Below are 24,156 nucleotides of genomic sequence, written 5' to 3'. Positions count from 1 at the left end.
ACTGAAATTAGAAGATTTACTATCAAAGATAGAGGCTTGTATAGTGGAAGTGATGAATTCCCATCTCAGAAAATCCATGAAAGAGGAAGGTTCATTCTCGATTTGGGATGGCAATATGAAGAAAAACTGGACCAATTTGATCAATCCACCTCTTGTTTACTTTAAGACAAATTAAGGAGGAGAGGAATAGGTACAGATGGGCGTCGCCCCCCCATGAATGGTTCAAACTCAATCTTGATGGGGCTGCTAGAGGTAATCCTGGGGTGGCAAGCATAGGTTGTATCATCAATGATGATACAAGAAAGTGGGTAGCAAAGAAAGCTTTATCCATTATGCCTACCTCTAATAACCTGGCAAAGCTAGAAGCATTGGACAAGGGTTTGCAGTTATGTCTGGAATTAAGTTTGAATAGGGTCATCATTGAAGGGGACTCACAAATAATCCTAAATGTCGTTAGGAAGCGTGTGACCCCCAATTGGGTCTTGAATTCAAAATTAGGTGAAGTTCTCAAGCTGAGAGATCAATTTGAGGAAGTTCAAATATGTCATATTTTCCGAGAAGGAAATCAAAAAGTGGATAGTTTAGCCAACAAAGGAGCTGATGGAGTTAATCTTCAGATTTATAATGTTGGATAATTTATCTCGCCCTAGTGAGTATATCCTCATGGGCTTCTCCCTCTTTCCTTCAATAGGTTAATATAACTTGATATATGCGTTTTTATCTTATAATCTCTGGTTGTTGGTTAAGTCTCAGCTTTAGTATGTAGAGAGTTCCCTTTGGCATAGATTTATTATGCTATTTTGGTGGAGCCGAGGTTTTGGATATAAACCCATCATTTCCCTCCAACTTTTCAATCATTAGTAATGGTGGCATTCTATCGGACGCTATCTATTCTCAAGGTCACGAGTATTCGAGTATAGCTTTGGGGATTTTCCACGTGAATAGGTTGGCTTTCGTCAACCAAATGAGATCATACTAGGCTAGGATTCTAGAGGGTTCTCCTGTCGTTTTATTGGGGTCGTTTTCTTTGCATCCTAGCAAATCGAGATTGGTGAATATGGATTCAAATGTTTATGTTTTTTATACCACTGAATCCCGCACCATGGCGTTTTGTGGGAACATCAAACCGGAATGGTGGAATCGGATTCTGAATCCTATGGACGACATGGCAAGAATTGCAGTTAGCAAAGCAATCGGGGAGGGTGTCTTTGATTATTCGTTTACTTGGAGAACCAACAGTGACGTAATTGGTTCATTCATAGGATGTATGGCAAAGGGCAAAGGTGAACTCGAAGGATACTATTCGTCTCTACCACAGCATCTTCTACTCCACATGGAGGAAGGGGCTAGAACAAGCAGTATGTAGTATCGACGACAAATTGAGGATCCCACTGCCAGAAAAATACATGGAATTCCCGCTAGGGTCGCCAAAGTTAAGGGTCGTTTTCCGCCGTCCATCCTTAGTTATTCGGGAGAATTACGCATTTTACAGGGAATGGCCCAAAATGGAGGCAAGTATCCAGTGCCTTCTTCGTTGGAGGGGCATCGTGGAGGACGAGAGCAAAGACTGGTTAGTTAATTACCTGAAAGCAGTTAACGCATATACTCAACCCAGGGTTTCCTTTGAAGATCTAGAAGCCGTATATTTTTGCACGCCGAACGCAGAAAAGACCAATAGAGCAAAATTCGATTTTGAATTCCCCCCTAATTATCATGCTGAGAATCCTAATGACATTTCAGATATCATCATGTTATATAAGAAATAAGCTATGTTTAAATGTTTAGATAATATATTGTTGTTTGTAACAATCGGATATATAAGGCTAGGGTTGGCATTTTCAGTATAGCTTCATGTCCAGTTTTGGTTTGTATCGGAAGAATTATGTATATGTATTTAGTAGAATATAGGTGGAAGATTGTATATAGATCTTTATATTAGTTTGAAGAGACTAGATCCTGTGTCTTATTCTAGACAATGTAAAGCAGACATGCTATGGTGGTTATATAATTAGTAATGTTTAACTTTATGTCATGGATCTTCTTTATGTGTTGGGTGCTTAGTTTAAAGTAATTGGTATGCTAAATGGATAGCAGAAGGTGTTTATTTTGATTATTGCTAGAGTTGGATATTTTTTCGGTTGTTGGTTTTATAGTCTGTTAACATTTCTTTGTATTATATGGATGTAAGGCAAGTACTATGCTTCCCTCAACCCAACTTAGGGCTCCAGTTCACTCAATTGAGGAGGTGTCATATCTGGACTACAGTGTTTATGCTGTAATTAGTAGTGGGATTTTTTTGGTAGCTTTTATCTTGTGAATCTAAGTATGACGAGGGTCTCTGTATAGGCCTCTCGGCTGAATACTATCGCTAATTTGAGCCTTCATTTTTTCTCATATTGACTATTTTTAGGATCAGATGTAGATTAGTCCTTCAGGCCATGAAAGCATGGAGCAATAAGTCTTGTTAATAGCTTAACTGATCTATTAATGGCTGGCCTGAAGAGAAGAGATACCCATTAACCCTATACTGACATATCAGAAGTAAGATAAGCTCTTGATGAGTAAGCCAATATGTATGTTTGGGCAAATTGTAGTCTGTAAGTTAAGATTTAGTTAATCTAATCACAATTATGTAGCATCAATTGGGGCTCTGGTTTGATAGGTTTAAATCTCAGTAGTATGTTCTTCACATCTATATTAAAGCTTGATACTCTGGTGGGTTATTCTTAGACAGGGGAGGGTAAAACTCAATTTTTGGAATGAAGATCACTGTTAGCTTGCTTTAATTAACTTGATTAAAGTGTATTAAATTAGGCTTAGTATAGAGAGTTATGTGGATTTCAAATAAGTTTCCTTATTTTGTTATTATTCTGCATAAATATGAGCTGCTATGGTTTTCCTATGGATGTATTTCAGATAAGGGTAACCGCTAACAATGATAGCTTGATTATTTCAAGTATTTTTTGTCTCTAACCATGTTCAAGAAGTCAATATTGAAGGGATGACTATTAGCACCAATAGGAGAAGTGAGACTACAAGGAGAATGTGCAACTTTTCTGATGTAAATATGTGGTTTTCTTAAAAACTCTTTCCCATTTGTATCGGTTTTATATCATTAAATTGGGATGTATTCCCAATCCTTTGTATAGATATTGGTTATTTGGTTTTGTGTAATTTGATGACTGGGGTATGCCCCTTTTAAAATGTAATAATAAAGGACGCTTGTCACGAGCTAGACTGGAGGTTTTCTTCTCCGTTCTTTCCTATCAGTGCCCGTTTGAACGGAGACAGTTGTTGTACTATTTTCTTTTATGATAATAAAAAATTTCAAGGCTTCGGCCATTTACCGATCAAAAAAAAAAAATTGTGTCTATACTTTATTACAGTATTATATAATTGTTCATTAATTGTATATATAATATTATACATATATATATATATAATATTATACATACATACATACATATATCTATATATATATATATATATATATATATATATATATATATATATATATATATATATATATACTACCAAAATAAGTTGAGAATTTTTTTAAAACCTTGTAATAAACTACTTATTATCTTTCATTTCACCTTGCGTCGGGTTTGGTTGAAATCGGTGTTAATGCTTTAATCATGACCTTCAGTCTTTTAGCCCCGTACCTTCTTACCATTCTCATAGTCGTACATTTCAACGGGACAGCGTTTCAAATGGGATGCGTCTTTATTAATACACGTGTCAAACATATATATATATATATATATATATATATGAATGCAATGGGATAGACCGATCAATCACCAAGGCAATCGGATTCTATTCCCATCGCATATCAATTTATAATACTTAATTTTAATACATTGGTAAACAAGATATTACTATATATATATAATTATTCTTATATTAATCACTTGATAAATTCAATTATTAATATTAAGATATTATAGTGTGGTTAAATCTACCTTAAGTATATAAAGTCCTTCATATCATTACATATACAAAAATAGAGATTTACACCAAAAGAAGAAGATATATACAAATTTTACAAAGTCCTGCAAGAGAAAAATAAAACTATTATTCAGTAACTTAATTATATGATCAATTAAAGGAAGAAATTGCTTAAGTCCAAGTCAATTCATGGTTGTCCAAGATATAATCGGTTGTCAAGTCAAGCGGTGGTGATCGGGTTGTTTAATACCTACCTAAATCTTTGGCCAAGGTAGAATAGAGGCATGCTTGCCATAAATGATCACTAGAGGTCAGGAGTGCTAGTTGACAGAGGGAAGATTGACGGAAGAATTCCTCAGCCTTGTCTGTTGCTTAGCCGACACTCTAACACCGATGTCCCAGGCCTAACTCAAGGTAGGGAGGGCCTTTCTCGTAAGAGATTGTGTGGGGATGTGTTAGGGTCTGCAGTTTGGAGGTTAAGCCTACGTCAATGCTACTCCTCTTTGCCAGATGTCGAGGCTTGCACAACACACTGTCAATTAATTTCATTTCATTTATGAAATCTTAAACCTTTTACTTGTACGTACCTTTGTATTACTTTGAAATATATAGTCGTGGGAATGGTTAAATTGATTTGTTTCTTTTAAAAAGTAATCGTAGAAGTCAGTTATGGAAGTTAATTTGGTTGTCTTTCGTACGAAATGGATATAGTCATTATTTAATTTTGGATTTATAGTTTGTATAATTCAGAAATAGTTTCATTTCTGTATGATGTATTGTTTCTAAATTACGTCATGTTATTCCGTTATGATATTCGGTTATAATCCTAGAATATGTTCTTTACTTTCAGCTTAGTAAAAATGGTATGTTACAATATTGAAATGAAATGAAATCCCCATGTGATATTAATATAGAGTTATTATTTTTGTGCACTCGGAGTAAAATCAATATCCTATGCTCTTGGATCCTACAAATGGTATCATGGAAAGGAGGAAATGGAAGGAGGTTAAACTTTCTAGAATTCCAGTTCTTTCTAAAACCTCTATAAACCATTCTGCACTTAGTAGTTTCAGCATACAGCATATGGACTGGAGATTCATTTACGCAGGCTACAGTAGATAAACGTAGTTTGGTTTGTTAAGGAATACTGCAAGAAGCCAGATTGATTGCAAGCACTGTACCAGAATAAGGGGATCATATCCAGCCATTCTTTTGCTGACTTTTTTCTATTTTGTGGGTAAAATCGTGCCAAAAAGCTCTACCCAAGTTACATCCAGCAATCCATAAGATGCCATTCTTTTGCTGACTTTTTTCTATTTTGTGGGTAGATTTGTGCCAAAAAGCTCTACCCAAGTTACATCCAGCAATCCATAAGATGGTTCATGAGCACAAAGGTGAGCTTGAAAGGAGCACTAATCATCAGTATCATCAGAAGCACAGCCCCTGCATTTAGGAGAAGCAACCATTTTATTTTTTAGCTGGGTTTTCACCTATGTAACAAGTGTATGCCTCCTTGGGGTTTTTCTGAACGCGCCTTACCCAAGAAATTTCAGGGATGCAGAGATATGTCACTTATTCCTGCCATCCAAACATGTCCCAGATAATTACTATATATAATTATCTAGATATATGTCCCAGGCTTTTGACATTTGTTAGCACTGAGCAGTGATTACAAGATATAATAACCCGACCAAAATAACCCTAAACAAAATAATCCAGTCATAATAACCCAAGGACAAAATAACCTAGGGTCATAATAACCCAAGCCAAAATAGCCCAAGGTCAAAATATTCCAGAAAGAATGTAGAGAAAGGAAAATTAAATTTATAAATAACATATTGTTGCTAAAAAAAATATTATTCAAATTTTCAATTCAAGTGTCAAATTATGAGCATAAAATGTTATGGTTGTAATAACCATCAACTAGTCTTTTTAGTCTTTCTCTGAGTTCCCGATATCTTTTCCTGCTTGGTCGCCAAAAGTGTATCTGGCCATATATTTCTCTATTTTATTCTTTGTAACCTTGTTGTCTTTTTAATGCTTTGATAAATTTCCAGACTGAGCTATGCGATGATTGAAGCAATTCACTAAATCCTCTATGTCATCCCTCAATAGTATTATTGGTTTTTGGAAGATCATCTTGAATAGCTGAATAGCAATTCCACATTGTGATTGGAAACTTGGATGATTGTCTATTGCCCCTTCTAGTAAGTCTGCTAGGTATTAGTCTTCAAAATAATCAATAATGGGTTGTAGAGTCTCCTCAAGTTCTATAAAATAAGGAGACTGTAGAAGTGTTTCAAATGCATCAATTACGTCTATATGAGGCACAAAAGATAGTGCAAGAAGTTTCTTGATCTCAAATGCAAATACTTCATTAACACTGTAACGTGTTTGTAGGCTTTCTTCTTGAATTCTCTTCCACAAGCATTGAGAGAAATGGGAAAAAGGGTCCTCGAATAGTGACATTTGAAAAAAAATCAGAAATAGCTCCCATGAAACCTGATTCAAAATCAATAAGTAAACTTTTTAGGTTTAGATTAGGTTAAATTTGTTTTAATTTTGCAAGTACTTGTGTATAAGTAGTTCTTGTTTTGTTGGTCATAACAATATAAATTAGTGGAAATATTGCATCATTTTTTAAGCCATGAATTGTATACAACTATTGAAAAACGCTTGGCAATATTTTAAATGTACCATCACTAAACAAATTTTTAGATTCTTTCAATAATTGCAAATTTTGAGTGGTGGTGAATATTAAAAAACGATTCACATCATTACTGTCATGAAAAAGAAACTTTTCCCCTCTATTGGTAATTGTATATTCAATTGGTAAGATAAGATCTGTGATGTTTGAAGATTTGGTGGTGGTGCTTCAAATCTTAATCTTTTTCTTCGAATCGTTTTGGATAATGCATTAGTTGATGGTATTGCTCCGGCTACGGGTAATGAAATATTAGAACATGAAGAAGCAATGATATTTTTTGTAGAACCTTGAGTTGAGCACACCGTGTCTTTTATTTCATTCAATTTGTGTTTGACAATGATCACCAGGTTTTGGAGCATGACTATAGCCTGTACTACTGATCGCATCACCAGATTTTGTTTGTGTCATTGTATAACACTGACTTGAACATTTATTTTTAAAATATTCTGCACAATGCCAAATTATTTTATAGATGCCTTGTTGATGAAACAAAAATGTGTAACCATTTAAAATAAGTAATTTCTTCTTCTTTTTTGGACTTTTTAAAAGTTGAAGAGGCATTGTACAAAATATCTTCTTTTACGAATTTGGATTTCTCCTCTTCTTAAAATTCTAGACAGCCTTACTTCTCCCCTTCTTCCTTTCTTCACTTTTCGTAATTCTACCAATTTATATATCTTCTTATGCCTTTGCACTTATATTTTGTTATAATAACTCTTAATTAACTTATTCCCACGATTGTTGCCTTTACTTTTAGACTTATTTACCATTGTACAGGTAACTTAAGCATATTAAAGGTGTTCTAGGGCTATTTTAGGGGCATATAATGGATATATGGTCTAAAAACAACCTAAGTAGCCTCTATGGTGCCTCACAATCACTTCTTTTTTACTAGCCTCTTTATTTTATGTCATTTCTAGCTTACTAGCTTGATCTAGAATGACCATGGCTTATTTAGTCCATGGCTATTATGCCCCTAGGTTATTTTGTCCTTGGGTTATTATGGCAGGGTTATTGTGTCTAGGGTTATTTTGGCTAGGTTATTATGTCCGCATACCCTGAGCAGTGAGGTTTGAGGAAAAGAAGAGAACAACAAGAGTAGCAGCAGTGAGTAAAGTTATGTTTCTGAATTTATTTGTCTTGCATAGTTTTCAAATTTTCAGAGAAAAGAGTTAAGACACTGTTTTTTCTTTCAATTTTAACTCTATTTTTCATGCAAATAACATGGGCAGAAGTGACATACATATGGAACAAACAAGAGTCAGGGATTCATTAGAATTTGGGAGTGGTGTGGGCAAATTGGGATAGGCACATAACATATTTAAATGCCCTTCCATCCTCTAAAATCCTTTGGAAAGAGCCCATTTAAATCCACAATAACTCTTCTACAATTTGTAATAGTTATAGCTAAAAGTCTATAAATAAAAATAAAGGTTCAAGAGGGAGTCAAGTTTGTTTGTGTCATTTGTGCAACAAATGTTTCAGACAGAGCTATACCGTGGTATCTAGCCACCTTTTGTGTATTCTGAAGCATGGGATTAATTCTTATGAAAAAAAAACCATAAAACAAAGTGGTGGTAAATAAATTGGTTATGGAGATCGAAGAAAGATGTGTAAGGGTATCCCAATACATCCTACACAGTCTGCTATGGCATCCATTGCTGCTAGTGGTGACATTTCTGTTAGAAATATATGATAATTGTTTATTGTCATTGACGTCAAACATTGTGTTCCATATGTTCCAGAGGAGTTTGAGTTTGTGTTCCATCAAGCTTTGTGGTCCGGAAGTGTGATATTCTTGGTAATGTGGGCTTGTATGCAGAACCTTTAGTATATTGGAAGACAAGTACGCTCTCAGTCCTGTATGGTCTTAGAACAGTGGAAGACAAGTATGATTATGAGTAGATGATGTTCTAAAGTGCTCTTGTATTATATGCTTATTTCCAGATTTTGTATAGTCTGAATGTCTATTGTAGCACTGTGTTGCATTGCAGCTAGCAGATTTACAGTTGCAGTTATTTGTCTTTTAAAAGCGGTTCTCTTACGTAAATCAAGGTTGAAGTTGTGTTGCTACTCATTCAAATGTATTCACGTTTTGGTCTTGGTTGTGGCGTTCTTTGGTGATCAGTAGAGAGTTTTAAAATTTGAGTCATCCTGTGTTGCCATTATTTCTAGTTGTTGTTCTGATCCAGAAATATGTTGTGTCAACTTCTGACATGATGTGTTGACATGGCCTCTGATGTGGCATGCTGACATGGCTTCCGATGTGGCTCATAGTTCATTCCATAATGTGTGGAGGTCTAATTACAATTGGCAATTGGTTGTTTGCTTCTATACGTTTGACTTATTCTTGGTTGTTGTTCCGCTTATTACAAATCTGGCATTGGGTCATGTCTAGCATGTTCTTGCTCCATCTTCTGCTTGGGATGGATCAAGCTTTCAGCATTAAATTTGGGTGCCATATTTATTGATTTTTCAAATATTAAATTTTGGTCTGGGTCTTCTACTTAATGCTCATATCTTATTGGGATGGGTTAATGCTAAATGGGACCTCTGTATTTAACGTTTATCACTTATCCATTTGCGTCCTTGGTTCAAGTGCTATTGCTATTGATTCGATTTGCATTTTTCCTATGCCTTGGCCAACATGGAACTCATTCGTAATATCCTTTTGGTTTGGCTGACTTTGTTGTAATCTCCAATGATCTAGTTTACATATAAGGATTGTTGATGTTTTGGAAAAATGAAGGTGAAAAACATGAGAAGTGTGCAAACCAGTTCAACAATCAGTTGAGCAGAGTACAATGACAATAACGGAGAAGAAAAGGCAGTAATAAGTTTGCTACTAGTGTGGGCAGTTATGCAGATCAGCTGCATTAGCAGGAGAATATATTTATGTCTATTATAAAGAAGAATAAGTACTTTACGACAGTGAGCCTTGAGCACTTTGATTTTGTTATTGTATCTTACTGCTTTGGCAGTAAGCCTTGGTATGCAAGTCTGGAGCAGTGAGCTCCTATTTGTACTATAAGGCAATGATCCTTCTTCATTATTCACATTCATTGTTGTAATGGCAGTGAGCCTATGATTGGTATTCTGGAGCAGCAAGTTCCTAATCTTTTGTAATCAGGTAATATACTTCACTGAGTTGTCTTTGTGGGAAAGTGCTCACTATGGTTTTTCCTAGTTTGAATTTTCCATTTATAAATCTTGGAGCTCCTGTCTTTCTGGTTTCGTTCTCTTCGTGCGTAATGTTTCTTGTGATTGTTACTAGAGTTAGCTGTTGGAGTATTTTTATATATTGATTCCCCCCCCCTCTCGGCATCCAAAGTATGTTCATTAGTTTCCGAAAGGAAAGAATAAGACTGTGAGAGGAACACGATCGTGAGCATTCACAAGAAGTGGTGGATTCTTCAATTGCCACATTATATTTCCCCATATCATCGCATTTCAAAGATATGGTTCAAAATTACAAATGCCATCAGTCCTTCATATGTACCCCTAAAGAACATAAACTACATACCACTTTCCTTGATAGAAAGTATTATAAGGTGATTTATTTTATGGTGAACATAAGAAAAACTTAACCAGGGCCAGGCTCCTTAATTATCATCGATTCAAGGGTAATGTTGGACATCAGTCAGGCACCAATATCATAATCACATGAACAATCAGCTCTTATTTTCTTTGGGCTGTCGAATTTTCAAGGAAGCACAAAGATGGAGACTTCTAATTTCAAATTTTGAAGGTCTCAAAAGAGATAGGCACCTCAAATGTTGTACAAGTGATCACCAATTCAACACATTATGTAAGTTGTGCATTATGATGGTAGGAGGTTCTTACAAGACATTTTTTGGACCTCATGTTGTGTTCATGCATTGAAACACATAGGGAACATAGATTGGGTGAAAAAGTGTGATGCAGAAGCAAGAGATATACAAATATTCATTTGCAACCACTGCACCACACTTCGCTTACCTTGTTTAGGAATTTTTCAAGGAAAGAAATCCTCATAGCCATGGAAACTATATATTCCAACCACTTCATTTTGTTAGAGAGGATGCTTAAGCTGTAAGAGCCTCTACAATTGATATTAAATGAACCAAAGCATAGTATATGGGTAGAGGTGAACATGCCCGAAAGAAAAAGGGTGAAGAAAAAGATCTTTGATGATGGTTGGTGGTCTATTATGAGGTAGAAGATTATTATTTTTTATTAAAATAATGATTTAATAATGTTTTTAACTTGTCAATTGTTTTCGTTTATCTTATTTTAACATTCACTTTATAGCTTAAGTCCTTTTCTTTATTTTTTTGAAATTTTTGTCTATATATACGTTTGCTTCTTCATGTCCCCTGTTGTGCAAGTCACTAAATACACCAATACACTCCTAGTCTTGGAAAGATTGACGAGATATTTAATAACATGCATGGGTGGATGAAGCAAGCAATCCATAGTGGAGCTCTTGAGTTGGGATTATATATGGAGCATATTAAATCCATTGTGATATGAAAATGGAACACTATGAACACCTCATTTCAAATGGCCACCAATGTTTTTAATCCCAAAAGGTGTGCACCAAGGGCTGAAATAGTGTCTCCTTTTGATGATTATGAGGTGAAAGAAGGGTTCATGACAGTCCTTCAAAAGATGTGAAGCATTGAGGATGAAATTTTACTTTGAGGAAGTGGCATGTCCCCTTTTTCCCAAAAATGGAAACTCACTAAAAATAGTAAGTTACCACTATCAAAAATAGTAAGTCAAGGTTATAGGACAGTTTTAAGAAAAATATATTAATTTATTATATTATTTGTCATGATGCAAACCAATTTATCAAATAAGTACTTATTAAATTAATGTCCTATTTTCCCAGCATCTTTGGTTAAGCTTGAATATATTTCCTTCTCAACAGATGTTTAATTTAAATATCTTTCCCCCTTATTGATGTGAGGATTTGGGGAAAACTCACTTGAATGGTTTGTTGGCTTTTAGTGTTTATTGGCAATTTTGGCAAACTCAGCAAGTTATGGATAATTCATAGACACTAGGCATAAGAAAGTTTCCTTTTCCTTGGAAGTTGTATTTTGGCACCCACTTTGGTTTGAATTTGGTTATATTAAGGAGTTAACACTTTTGTAAATCATTCTTGTTGCCGATTTTATCAGAGCTTATGCTTGTTTGTACACTGGCTGATAAACTAGTGAAGACTTGTAGAATGGGATGATTGAAGGTTTCCCGGTAATTTAAGGATGGGAGTCAAAGGATTACCATGTGATCTAAGGCGGGAGTCAGGGATTACCAGGTGATTTAAGATGAGAGTCAAGCATTACCATAGAATAATCTCATCCAGAGGTTATCATTGTGCTGGAAGATTTGGTAGTTGAAACAATTCTCAGTATTTTGGATTTGTAGGTAGTTTGGTTCTGAGAAAGTTGGGGGTTTCAGAAGTTCATTTCAGCTTTGAAGCCATGGGTTTGCTGTTAATTTACATATTTTTATGATATTTTGTTCTTAATAAATTTGGCTTGAAGTTTGGTGAGTTTATCCTGGAGTATGTGATTTTGCAGAATATTTCAGGCTTCATATTTGCTCATTGGTTTGGATTGATTTATAGTAGAAGTGTATTTCTGTTATATCAGCTTTGAGGGGTTGATTTGATGAAAATAATATTTATTTTCTGTTGTTTACTTGCATGTTAAGTTTGGTGAAGTTTCGGGCTGATTTGACCATCAGATCTTTAAATCAGGTGCAAAGTTTATTGGTAAATCTTCATGGGTATTTCAGTTTATTTGGAACAAAGAATTCTATGAGGATTTAGAATGATAACTTTAATTCTCTGTCAAACTGGGACATAATAAGAAATGGATTGCCTTTGTCAATATTTGAGGTCCACCATTCAAAAAGAAAAGGTGAGGACAAATACGGTTGTAGCCTTTTGATCTTTTCTTTTTGTTGTATATGCGCATTGATAATGTAAACTGAAATGATTAAAAATTGAAATCTTGTTAATCTGTGTCTTAATTTGTATTAATTCTCAATTCAACAACTCTAATGTTTCATAATGTGGTTATATAATAAATATGGCGATGCACTGTCATATGAATATTTCAAATTCCTATATTTTAAAAATCTCCCTATCTTTTTAATGGTCTCACCCATAGTTCACATTATTGATCTCGATCTGAACTCAATAAACCAAAAAATTTCAACTCGGTGACTCTCAACAACTTGAAAAATATATTTATTTATTTTTAAATGCAAATTTTATGCAACATTCAGTTACAAGATGGATCAAATGGGTCTGCACAATATTAGGAAAGTGTTTTCTCTTAGATTTGAATATAAATAGCATACAAAATCACACCATCATGCAAATACAATAAATAGTTGGTTACTATTATGAATGATGATTGACTTCAAAATCATCACCATAAATTGCATTTCTACCAAGTTACAAATGAAAGGAATTTACAATATCCTCTTCCCCATCCAAGTGAAATTATGAAGATTTAAATCCTCAAGCCTATTTGTGGTTCCTTGATTGTCCTAGAAGGGTACTAGGTGGAAATGACTCCGCTACCTCATCTTATAATATCATCAACATTGATATCATCCAATTCCTCTCGTGCTTTTGTTGCATCCACATCCTCCATAGCTTGCCTCTTGAAATCAACAATCCTGTCCTCTTTAATCAAGGAAGGCTCCTCATTTTACATGGTCCAATCAGCATAGGAAACAATATCATCCGAAACAATAAACTCCTATGATTTATCCTTCAACTTTTTTGTGCAAAGAAAAAGGTTGTGTTGCAAAAAAACTAGGTCATTAAGGAGGTGTTGAGATAACATTTTATGCTTGTCAAAGTCAAACAAACTCCAATTGTACTCACAACTATAAGCACTATTAGGTTGAGACAAAATCCTAAGGGTTAGCTTTTAAAAACTTGGGATAGTTCCATCCCAATCATTCCACCAAGAACCGAAAAACAAGATATTCAAGAGTTTGTACAAAAACAATATTTTATTAATAAATGTAGTTTGTAACTTACAAGATATAAGAAAAAACTTCACATATCTAGGTGGAGATACATTAATTTTCTTTGATAGCTACTGGCAAAGACAAAATCATTCCCTTACTTTGCTTATAGTTTTTCAATTTTAAAATAATAAGGTCCCTCACAACAACCTCAAGTGTCATCCTCCCAATGCATGTTGAGAGGCCCTCCTAACCTCTTTGTCAGCATTTGTGAAGACATCAAGGAAGAAAAACTTAATAAATGAAGTAGTAAGCCACCCCATGAATAAATTAGTGGAGTTGATTATTCTACCTCCAATCAATGATTTTCTAGATAAGATAAAAAATCCTCTTGATCTATGCTCACTAAAAGGCAAAGCAACCTTGGCATGCATGCCACAACCCTTGCACACTCCCATCTTCTCTATCTTGAAGTTAGGAAATCCTACACTGTGCCCTTGAAGAGAGGTAATGCTCCATTGCACAAGTGACCAAGTTCTTCTGTCAAATCTTCTACATCTTGTCACTATCATCTATCAAGGTTCCATGTTCAATTCAATTAGGAATATGACTATAAAATTCACCCTCTTCCATACCTCTAGCCAATAGTCAACCAAGATCCTAACTATGACCTCTAATAATCACTTCTTAAATTTTGGTCATCAAATTCAACTACACTTCAGAATCTAAGATCTAGTATGGTTAACATTGAAGGCAAGTTTTTAGTTAAACCAAGAACATCTAAAACATCATGAGATTTAATTGCATTGCCTCAAGGCATGCAAAACAAAATAGATCAAGTCCATGTAATAGAATGTGGAGCATCATCACAAAGTTCAACCTACATATTTGCATATCATTCCTATAGTTTGTTGAAATTTTTCTCATTTAAAATCATGTATCTTAATGCACCAATGAATAGGCACCACCCCTACAACAACTTCAATGCTTGGGGATAAGCATGACACAATGGATAAGATTATCTCAAGCATGGATGAATAGAGCAATGGGGAGGCGCAGGAGACATATATAATACAATCTACTACTTAAAAAACTACATTCCTTGCGAATTGTTTTGGCTAATATTGTTGCTGTCCCTTCCCTTTTTTCTCAAGACAATGAAAGCATATTGACCATTTTTATGGCATTTAAACACATCAAATGATCATTTTTTCCTTCCCTATTAAAAAGAATGTTTATTCTTTCACTTCAAATCCTTCCCAAGTCCACCTTCCTTACCACCTTTTCTCATCTTCCTAATGAAGGTGGTTTTGATTCTCTTCTACTTTGGCTAAAACAATCTCTAGTCTAGTCTCCTCCTATATAAAATTATCCCAAAGCTTCTAAAAAGTGGTGCAAGTTTTTGCAAGTGTAGACAACTCAAACAAATGAGTCCGAATATAGGGAGAACTCTTTAGAGCTATGTTCACCAACTTGTCATCATCAAACTTCACCCCTATTATGGCATGTTATTATCGAAGCTTAGTGATCTTCATAATGTAAGTGACCTCCATGTCAATATCACTTGTACATCTGGCACGAAGCTTGTTCTTTTAGTAGCATCATATGAGAAATGTGCATACTCTAATACAAAGTAGTCAAAGCATCATATATCTCCTTTGTTATCTTCTTTGTGGCATGAGGGATCAAGTGGTCATTCACTAGATCTTAGGATGATTCACTTTATCCTGTCCAACCTTTTGTTATGTTCAGCAAACTAAACAAGATCAATAGGAGATGCAACATTAGGTTCCAAATAAAAAATCAAAGATTTAATTCCTCGAGTAGCATTTGCAATCTCCAACTCCAAGGTATATGATTAGAAGCACCCTCAAGGCAGCCACACTCTCTGAGACCAATACTTGCCATGACTAAACTGAAAACAGATAGATTAGCTAGGATAATTCAGGTCAGCAACCTATGACATGTCCAAACCAATACTCCAGCCACTAGAGCACATAAGCAATCACTTCTACAAACTCTCACAAGTTCAGATCACTTAAATGACAAATCACTTAAGAGAGGGCACTGAAACTCTCTGTAAACTCCCTCTCACAAGTAGCAATGCACTCCATACACAGATCTGGAAGATTTCAGTCAATGTTCTTTGATCCCTTGTCAGATTTTCACACCATGACAAATATGATTTTCCCTCATAAAATTAACCGTAACTGTAAATTGAAGTTCAATCAAAACAACTTAATGAGTAAGATAACGCAAACACTCACTGCTGGGAATTAAACATTTAACATTCAAAACTCTCTTTTTTATTACACTGAATCAAATTACGATACACTCAGGTGCTCTCTTCTATCATTTTTGCTCTACATAGTTAGATGTCTTAGATCTTTTTCACTGAATAAGAGAAGCTTCTATGTTTTACAAACACCTATCTTGATCAAGTGCCAAGTTTAGTTTTAAAAACTGTTATAGAAAAAATAAAGCGAAAGACAGAAAGTGCCTGGTTCTAGAAATAAAAACAGCAGCTAATCTCGACAACCAATTTAAATAGAAGAGAAGACTTGCACTCAACTGAAGGATAGAAAAAACAAAGCTACTATTTTTTACACCCTGCTGAAAGAGAACAATAGCCAAACAACACATTCAGAAAACTAACATCGTGAATGCACCTAAGAGTTGTGGGTGTAAAACAATAGTCATTGTTGTTGGGCAATGACATATCTTGTTTGTGTTGCATGTAGCATGGATGGTCACAGGCATGTTGTGATGGACCTCAACATTATTGTGTTAGTGTCAGAAAGAAGGTGCTGGATGAACATGACTGATAGTTGTTGCTCACCATATAATGTGAAGCAAAAAGCAAAAACCTGAGATGATGTGTACAAGTGTTAGCATAAAGTGATCCGTACCAAGAGATAACATCAAGTTTACAAAGTACCAAGGTGAGTCAGATCAAAGATGCAGATTTTTAGACTTTCCTCTTTTGGACCATGGGGTGGGCAGGAAGAGCTTGTTTGCTTCTGTGATCCTTGTGATTCAAAACAGTTCTGTTCCATGTATTAATATTGAGAGTTAAATAGTTTAAAACGTTAATATCTTTGGCTAGTTTATTGGATATAAGTAACCAGTTGGCTGTACAAGGAAAGCAAAGAAATGGCTTTGCCTATACATTGAAATGTAATCAATCATCTCATTAAGTTAATTTTAATGTTAATATTGTTGTGCACTCATGATGTAAAATCAATTTCCTATGCTTCAGATCAAACAAGGCCAAGGAAGTATTCAGAAAGTCTACCAAAAAATAGATTAGCAACTCATCATTGAAAATGCAAGTGAATTCCACAAGTACATCTTGAAGTTTGTCAAGAACAATTTAAGATAATTAACTAGGGAGGTTGAACCCAAACCCCATCAAGCAGTAACTTTATTGAAAATAACTATAAGTTTATGTAGATATGCCAACTTTGAACTTATGACCCAGACAACTTCATCCTTTGGGAGGTACCAATCTAATTAGATGCTGACATTTTATTGGCAACAATTATACACTCTGTTTTAACATGATTCTACCTCAGTTTATAAGAATAGACAGAAAAATAAAGCATAGCAGAAAAGGACACGATGAGGAACAGATGGTATTCATTAGATAATATTGTTTGATGTTCCAATTTCATTGACTGTGAGGCTTCGGCATTCAAAAGCACTGTCTATGTTTCTGTTGCAAATAGAAAGGATAAAAGCCAGCTACAGCATCAATACTAGTTCAGAAACATCACAACCTCGATATCACTGTTTATCAAACAAGCAAATAAAGATGTCCATAACATGAACAATCAACTTCCCCAAAACAAAATTCTCAATCCCAAATGTGAAGAGCGAGCATTAATTTTCTCTCCAATCACCAAAAGTGAATGCCAAATTTGTCTATAGATTCAGAAAAAATATGGGCACTACATCCTATATGAGTAAAAAGAAAATCCCATTTTGCTTGGTCACTGAATAAAGAGTTACTTGATAAGTAGGAGACATTTTTCACAGCAAGTTAAATTGTGATATTGCTATCAGGATTCAACTGTGTTACTTGTATGACATGGGCTTGAACACAGGTATATCCAAGCCCACTTGTACTTTGTATAATTAAACTGAGTCAATGTAGCATCATTTATTAGTATTTTATATTTGAATTTCCTTAAGGTTCAGGCTCTCTAGCACACAACGGGTTGTTAAATATCCCTTTCTGTAACCCCCTGTTCACAAGAAATTGAATCTCATTGGGGGATTCTCATTGTTGACATATTAAATTTTTAATTAAGACAAATTTAATTTCTAAAGAAAGTTCAAACTTTTATGGGAGGGAGTTTGCACTTAGAGACTTGCTATTACTATGTTGTCATCACTTGCACTGATATGATTGAAATATTACCCACTACTGACATTCAGGTAGAGTTCCTGGCTTACAAGATGGAAATGGAACTCTAGCAATTGCTCCAGCCAATCACTTACTAGCGTGCTGATTGATTACCACAAATAAGTTCCCATCCATGTATTTACAGGGCACCAGAATATGCTGCATAAGGAGTCAAAACAGCCATCTAAGGCTAACTCTTCATCACATCCATCTTAGCACATATCCGGGATCCAGAATAGAACCCAACCCAACCCTAATCACATAGAAGATCTCCATGCAATACATAGTGTTACCCACAAGTACATAGTGATTTGTATCCCACAATAGCCCTTGCAATATACAAGTTTGGGAGCTGCTCGGTTAGAATACTGTTAGTGAACAGATTGTCCTCCAAAGAAATAAATACAAATTAACCCCAAAAGCCCAAGAAGGAAGACTGAATATGCACTAACAGTTCGGTCACATCGCTATTAAAAAGCGTAAGCACCCTCTGAATTTATCTGGGTACAGCTCCCTGTGCATGATTTACAATGAATTTATAGCAATACAAATATGGATGCTTTTAACCAAAAAGCACAAAAGGTTTACAAACATCTATCCGTAAACACGAAATAGATGCAAAAAAACTAATATGATTGAAAGGAAATAAACAATAAATGACACGCAGTTCATCTACACGAATGCTGTATTACAAAGAGAATGAAAACCAGAGAAAGCGAAGAATCAAAGCTTCAAAGACATCTTGAAATTAAATGTATTCAGAAAACAGCGACACTAAAATGCATTTAGAGAAAACTGAAAGTTACACAAAGATAACAATCAGTGGAAAGAAAACTGCCCAAACTCAAAGTTTTGGTGTGCAATTATCTCCCAAGTCTCCCTTCTCTAAAATGTAAAAGATAACAAAGGTCTCATTACATGGTTGCATCAGAATCACTATCTGAAAGAAGCGAAAATTCCCTCCCTTACATTGCGCTTAAAAGCAAAATTCCCCCCCCCCCCCCCCCCTCCTCCTAACACACAGTTCAGAAAAAAAGACGGGCTCTGCTCTTCCTACAGCCCCAAAGTCTGCTTTCCCTTCCTCGAAGAACTGGCAAATCTAGGAAAAAACTGGAACAAAACTAGAACCCCTCTGTTAGCTTTTTCAGATCTATTTGACCTCTTTACTTCCGATGATGTCTATCAGTTATAATAATTGATTCTTGCAACCATTGGACCTTAGAGTCTGCCAATGGTAGAAGAGATACCAGTCGAATTCACCATATGCATACACATGTATATCCGAGTATTGCTCATGCATCTTAGGGACATTCGGTCAAACACATGGAACGCATCATCCTTATCATCACTTTTAGTCATGATGAAATGATTCCCACTGGTTTCGGTATCAACTTCGAATCACTGCTTGATGAGAATGTTATTATGGTCTACTAAATGAGCTATCAAGACCCCTCAAAGTCAATCCCCGTTATCTATGTTCTAAGGACATAAGTTTGTTCTTTGATTACCACGCGAGGGAGATCTTGAGATCAAGTCTATTACTCTGTGATTGAGCCATTCACCGTGGATGGAGAATTCGGCTTCGATGGTAGCATGCGACTCTAATGATCGGGTGTCACATGGGCCTTATAAGCTAGAGAGAAGATGGATTTGCACTGCTTGATACATAATCCCACGTGTTTACTATTGTGCCTTAGATTTTGTCTATAAACATATATGAACAACTACAGAATGCCAAGTTGGTGAACCGTTGAATGATTTGTAATGCTTCCCTTGATTTTTAGTTCCATTGTCAGTGTTTCAAAGATCAAGAAATGAACTCGGATAACCACACGGCTGGACTGGTGTAGACCGAGGCTAAATGATTGGCTTCTTCAAATATACTTTGTCTTGATTCAGAAGCACCGACTCTGTCACAAGATTTTGTATTAACAAGTGCCAGCAATTCATTCAGGGAATGATATCATAATATATGAATGTTCTGATCTCAGGATTCCAAAACAACTTCAATGATTTAGAAGTCGCCCCATCATGATATATATATTCCCCCTTTTTTAATCAGACCGTCATTTTAACATTGATTCCAAAAGCCCTTAAGCCACCATCTTTCGATGATTCATAGGCAATGAGAATAATGAATTCATTTTACCGATTTTGCAAACATCATCTTTGCATTCGGACTAGTGTTCTTGGGCAATAATCCGTGTTGTAATTTGTAACTGAATGATTGCTTGAATCATGACCAGTGCACTTAGAATGGGAGAGGAATTCGTTGGGTTCTTTATGGATTGTCCCATATAATGATAGCCATCTCTTTATGAGGGTGGCATTTGATTGACAATTTTCATGTCTTTGGTGGATTCATGACTGTGCATACCTTGCTTGACATCCCCAATTGCTATCATTGTCAGCATTCTGTCAACCAAATCGTAAGCACTCGAACATGATGAAGTGATCCGGTTTCATTATTGAAAGACCCGATTGCTTTACCTTGTGCTTACTTAAGCCGATTCTTGGCATCTTCCTCCATGTCTATCATGACAATATATATATATATATATATATAGCAGGGGGAAGATTACTTCAAATATCATAACAAGTTTCCATGCCCTGTTCTAATCGGCACCTCACAGACCTCCTTCATGCTCAATATATATATAATGAATCCTTCGTTTGAACTTTAGAGGATATGCTCCAAAGACACAAAACAGTCCTCCACGACTGGTTGAACAAATGTCCCTTTCATCGAACACAAAAACTTGATGGGAATCGATGGTGGAGAATCACTTTTGATTTATGATAAAATCGCTCCACCAAGCCCGTGCCCATTCATCAATCTTCCTTTGAATCTGCACCACATATATTATGGTGTGGAATATGATTCATTGAAAATGTTATTCATAAAACTTGTAGCCCGAGTTTTGTTGACAGCCTCAGTAACTCCATGATCTGGATATGTGCTCGCATCTTTATCAAACAATCTCCTCTTTCAAAAGTTTGAATCACCAATTTGAAATAGGGGAGTCTCTGAATCACTGCACTTCTTAATTGAACCAGATCACTCATTATGAATCATCAAACTTTTGAAACTTTACTGGTTTCGTATATTCTGAGAACAATAATCTGAACATAATTGTTGTGCCATGTAAACCAATAAACATATGGGAAATGCAGATTGATCCACTGACTTACACCCCGACTAAGTTGAGAAACATTAGAAGAGGATGGCACACCATAGACTGATGATTGTTCTTCGCACAAATCATCAATTTGAAAGAAAAAACAGTTTTCTTGGTAGCATCACTTATTATGAATAGGACTCTCTTGTGGGGAGATTATCGAATGATTCATGTTCATTCTCTGTTTCATGATATTCTGATCATATTCGGGAGCCGGGAGCACTTAAAGTCCATTGGGGGTCTCTTCTTTTATATATGCACACCACATGCCCTTTAAATTCCTGAATCCCTGAATCAGCATGCTGTGATTTTTGAATGAAATCTGGAACTTGAATGTGGAATGAGATCACCAGAAATCTCACAATATTGAACCTCTGCACTGGACCTGCAAGATAAGCCATCTAAACCATCGAACCACTTCGAACTGCTTCGAACCTTAGTTCAAAAAGGTTCAAGACCTTACACTGAGAATTTTAAATACGGAGTCTATATTGGGTACCAACAGATACATCACAATAGAGAAAAATGTACACCACCTTCCATGGGCAGTAAAATAAATTAATTTCTCTAGAATCTTTATATGCCATGTGCCACAACCATCTCAATATTGGCTAAATCCACATAGGGGAATTCACACTTTCTTTGCTGCTCCCTCTATCCACTTATTAGCAGCTTCCTTGAATGTGTATTGCTGGAGTTGCACTGCGCTGGAAAGTCTTTTGTGGTAGTTTTTGTTTATTTTAATCTTATCGACACAATTGGTTTGTTGTGAGTATTTATATTTTTTGGTTGATGGTTGTACTATAATAGCTTCAGCATTTATTTTGTATCAAATAGTTTGTTGCTTCCTTCTATGTGCGAATGCAAGACCCTTTTTACCATTAAATTCTTTGAGCACGATGGGTGCCATAGATTAGTATATAACCAACTCAAAGAGAATATGAACTTACAACATGAAAGCATGGTACCAAATTATTTATTTCCTTGTGATTTATGATGCTGTTCCTGGATCAGACTCTTCTTGCCGACCACATGAATGACTACTTTTGTATATCACTGCTGGTCACCTGCAAACTGGCAATCTCGCCACCGCCTAGATATCTTAGCAATGAATATTGATTCCTTATTTGTTTTAATTTTTAACACTTAACAATGGTCGCACGATTAGATTGCAGTGGATTCAAGCTGGCAATGTCTTCCTTTCGGTTTTCAGCCGGCAAAGGATTCCAACTGTTCCTTTTATATTCCAATCCATTGGATTCCAACTTAAGCACCTAAAAATGGAAACTAAGCTGTGAACTGTGTAAATGGCACTTCACAAATGAAAATAAAATGGAAAACGAAATGAAGACTGCGTTTCCTGTCTTCTCCCATATAACAGACTGCCAAACCCTCTTTGTCCATTCCTTCAGGAATTTCAGCAACGCATTGGGCAGCATTTTAAAGATCTCTTGTATTTATTTACAACATGCTACTTTGTATTGAAAAACCACTCTAGCTATCGCATAGAGCGCTATTATAAAGGGCAAACGCTCTTGTGGGTACACAAAGATTGGGCGCTTATCATTTACAAGGTAGGTAAATTCGTCATGCGTTTGGAAGTACCAAATCTTGAACTTACACTCATTTGATCCCCAGAGCCTCACTGGCACACGAAATAGTTAATTGTGGTGGTAAAAATTACCTCTATGCAGTACATAACTTATGTGCCTAATCTGATCTTTATAGTTGAGAACTTAGATTGAACATATAAAAAGACTCTTAACTCCAGACATAGTATCGACCATAATTCTTCAATTTCATGAAGGCTATAAAAACATAGAAGCCAACTCAAAAATATGAGTCTTACAACAGGTAAAACCCATATAAATCTTCGAAACAAAATGGGCAACTAGTGCATACCTGGTCACTATCTTTGATGCCAAGACTGCTCAACAAGATGCTGTCATCAACAAGCTTGTGAGACTGGTATGTCAAGCAAAAGTTCCCCCACACAATACCCCTAAGACAATAAGAACCGAAAAATTATAATCAAAATCGACCTGAAGAAAGAACATTCCATTTGATAAAACTCAACACCCAGAACAAATTGTTTTCAGAAAGCAAACACCCAGAACCATTTGCTTTCTGAAAACAAACACCCAAGAATTTAACTCGCAAAAATAAACATCCAAAGAGTGCTTTCTTCGAGAGACCGAAAATTCAATCCAGATTTATTAATGTAAAAAGTGATGTACCAGGGAATCTTGCCTTGTTCTTCATTTTTAGATACACCAAACTCCGTCTGAACAGCATTCTTCAGTTCATGAACGGAAGCTCTGCTGCTGACTCTTACATCTGCAAAATTTGTTTTAAAAAAAGAATCATATCATAAACCAACTTCAAAAACATGATCATGGGTTGATTTCTTCGACACTTCGATTGCATGTTTACCCAGCTTCACTTACTAAATGATGTACTGTCCAGCTTGAGAATAGAGAGCTGAATAGAACCAGTAGAGAAATCATTTTCAGATAGCAGAGGGGATTTGTCATCCCCACTCTGTGATATGAGCGTTAATTCTTCCCTTGATTTCATATTGTTTAGCATAGAACTTAAGAAACTAGAATTGACTTAATAGGATTTTCATGGATTTTAATTTCAAATCTTCGACATACTTTTGACACGTGTGTAAGAAAAATTCAAAAGAATTGCAACTAATGATGCTAGATGCTTTGCTGTACCAGAGAGGAGAATTTTTACCTTGATTCACAGACCCACTTTACCTTTTCTTGCGATATTTCTTTAGTACTGACAAAATAAAAGTGCCCATCGGTTGGCGTGTAGACCAATAAAAGTGTAATTATGTCTTCATCATAGACGCTTAAAGGTGTGTGAGAATATTATGAAGAAAATTAATTGAACTTCATAATTCATAGGACTGGATGATGGAAATG

General features: G+C 35.6%; 1 protein-coding gene across 1 annotated transcript in view; it reads right to left on the bottom strand.

Moving 5' to 3' along the window:
- LOC149556195 (U11/U12 small nuclear ribonucleoprotein 25 kDa protein-like) overlaps nt 1-23,809 on the bottom strand; it is a 51,879-nt gene extending 28,070 nt beyond the window's left edge. The window contains exons 1-3 of the mRNA XM_089830326.1: nt 23,668-23,809; nt 23,458-23,557; nt 23,123-23,222 (exon numbers count right to left, since the gene is read on the bottom strand). Of these exons, the coding sequence (XP_089686452.1) occupies nt 23,123-23,222; nt 23,458-23,557; nt 23,668-23,809 (342 nt within the window). The remainder of the gene's footprint in view (nt 1-23,122; nt 23,223-23,457; nt 23,558-23,667) is intronic.
- Nucleotides 23,810-24,156: the final 347 nt, after the last annotated feature.

Source organism: Cupressus sempervirens, chromosome 5 (genome assembly GCF_028749045.1).
Source record: "Cupressus sempervirens isolate cs-2001-9-10 chromosome 5, ASM2874904v1, whole genome shotgun sequence".
NCBI lineage: Eukaryota > Viridiplantae > Streptophyta > Pinopsida > Cupressales > Cupressaceae > Cupressus > Cupressus sempervirens.
The sequence above is the reverse complement of the archived record's forward strand: the minus strand, read 5'-3'. Positions and strand labels throughout refer to the sequence as shown.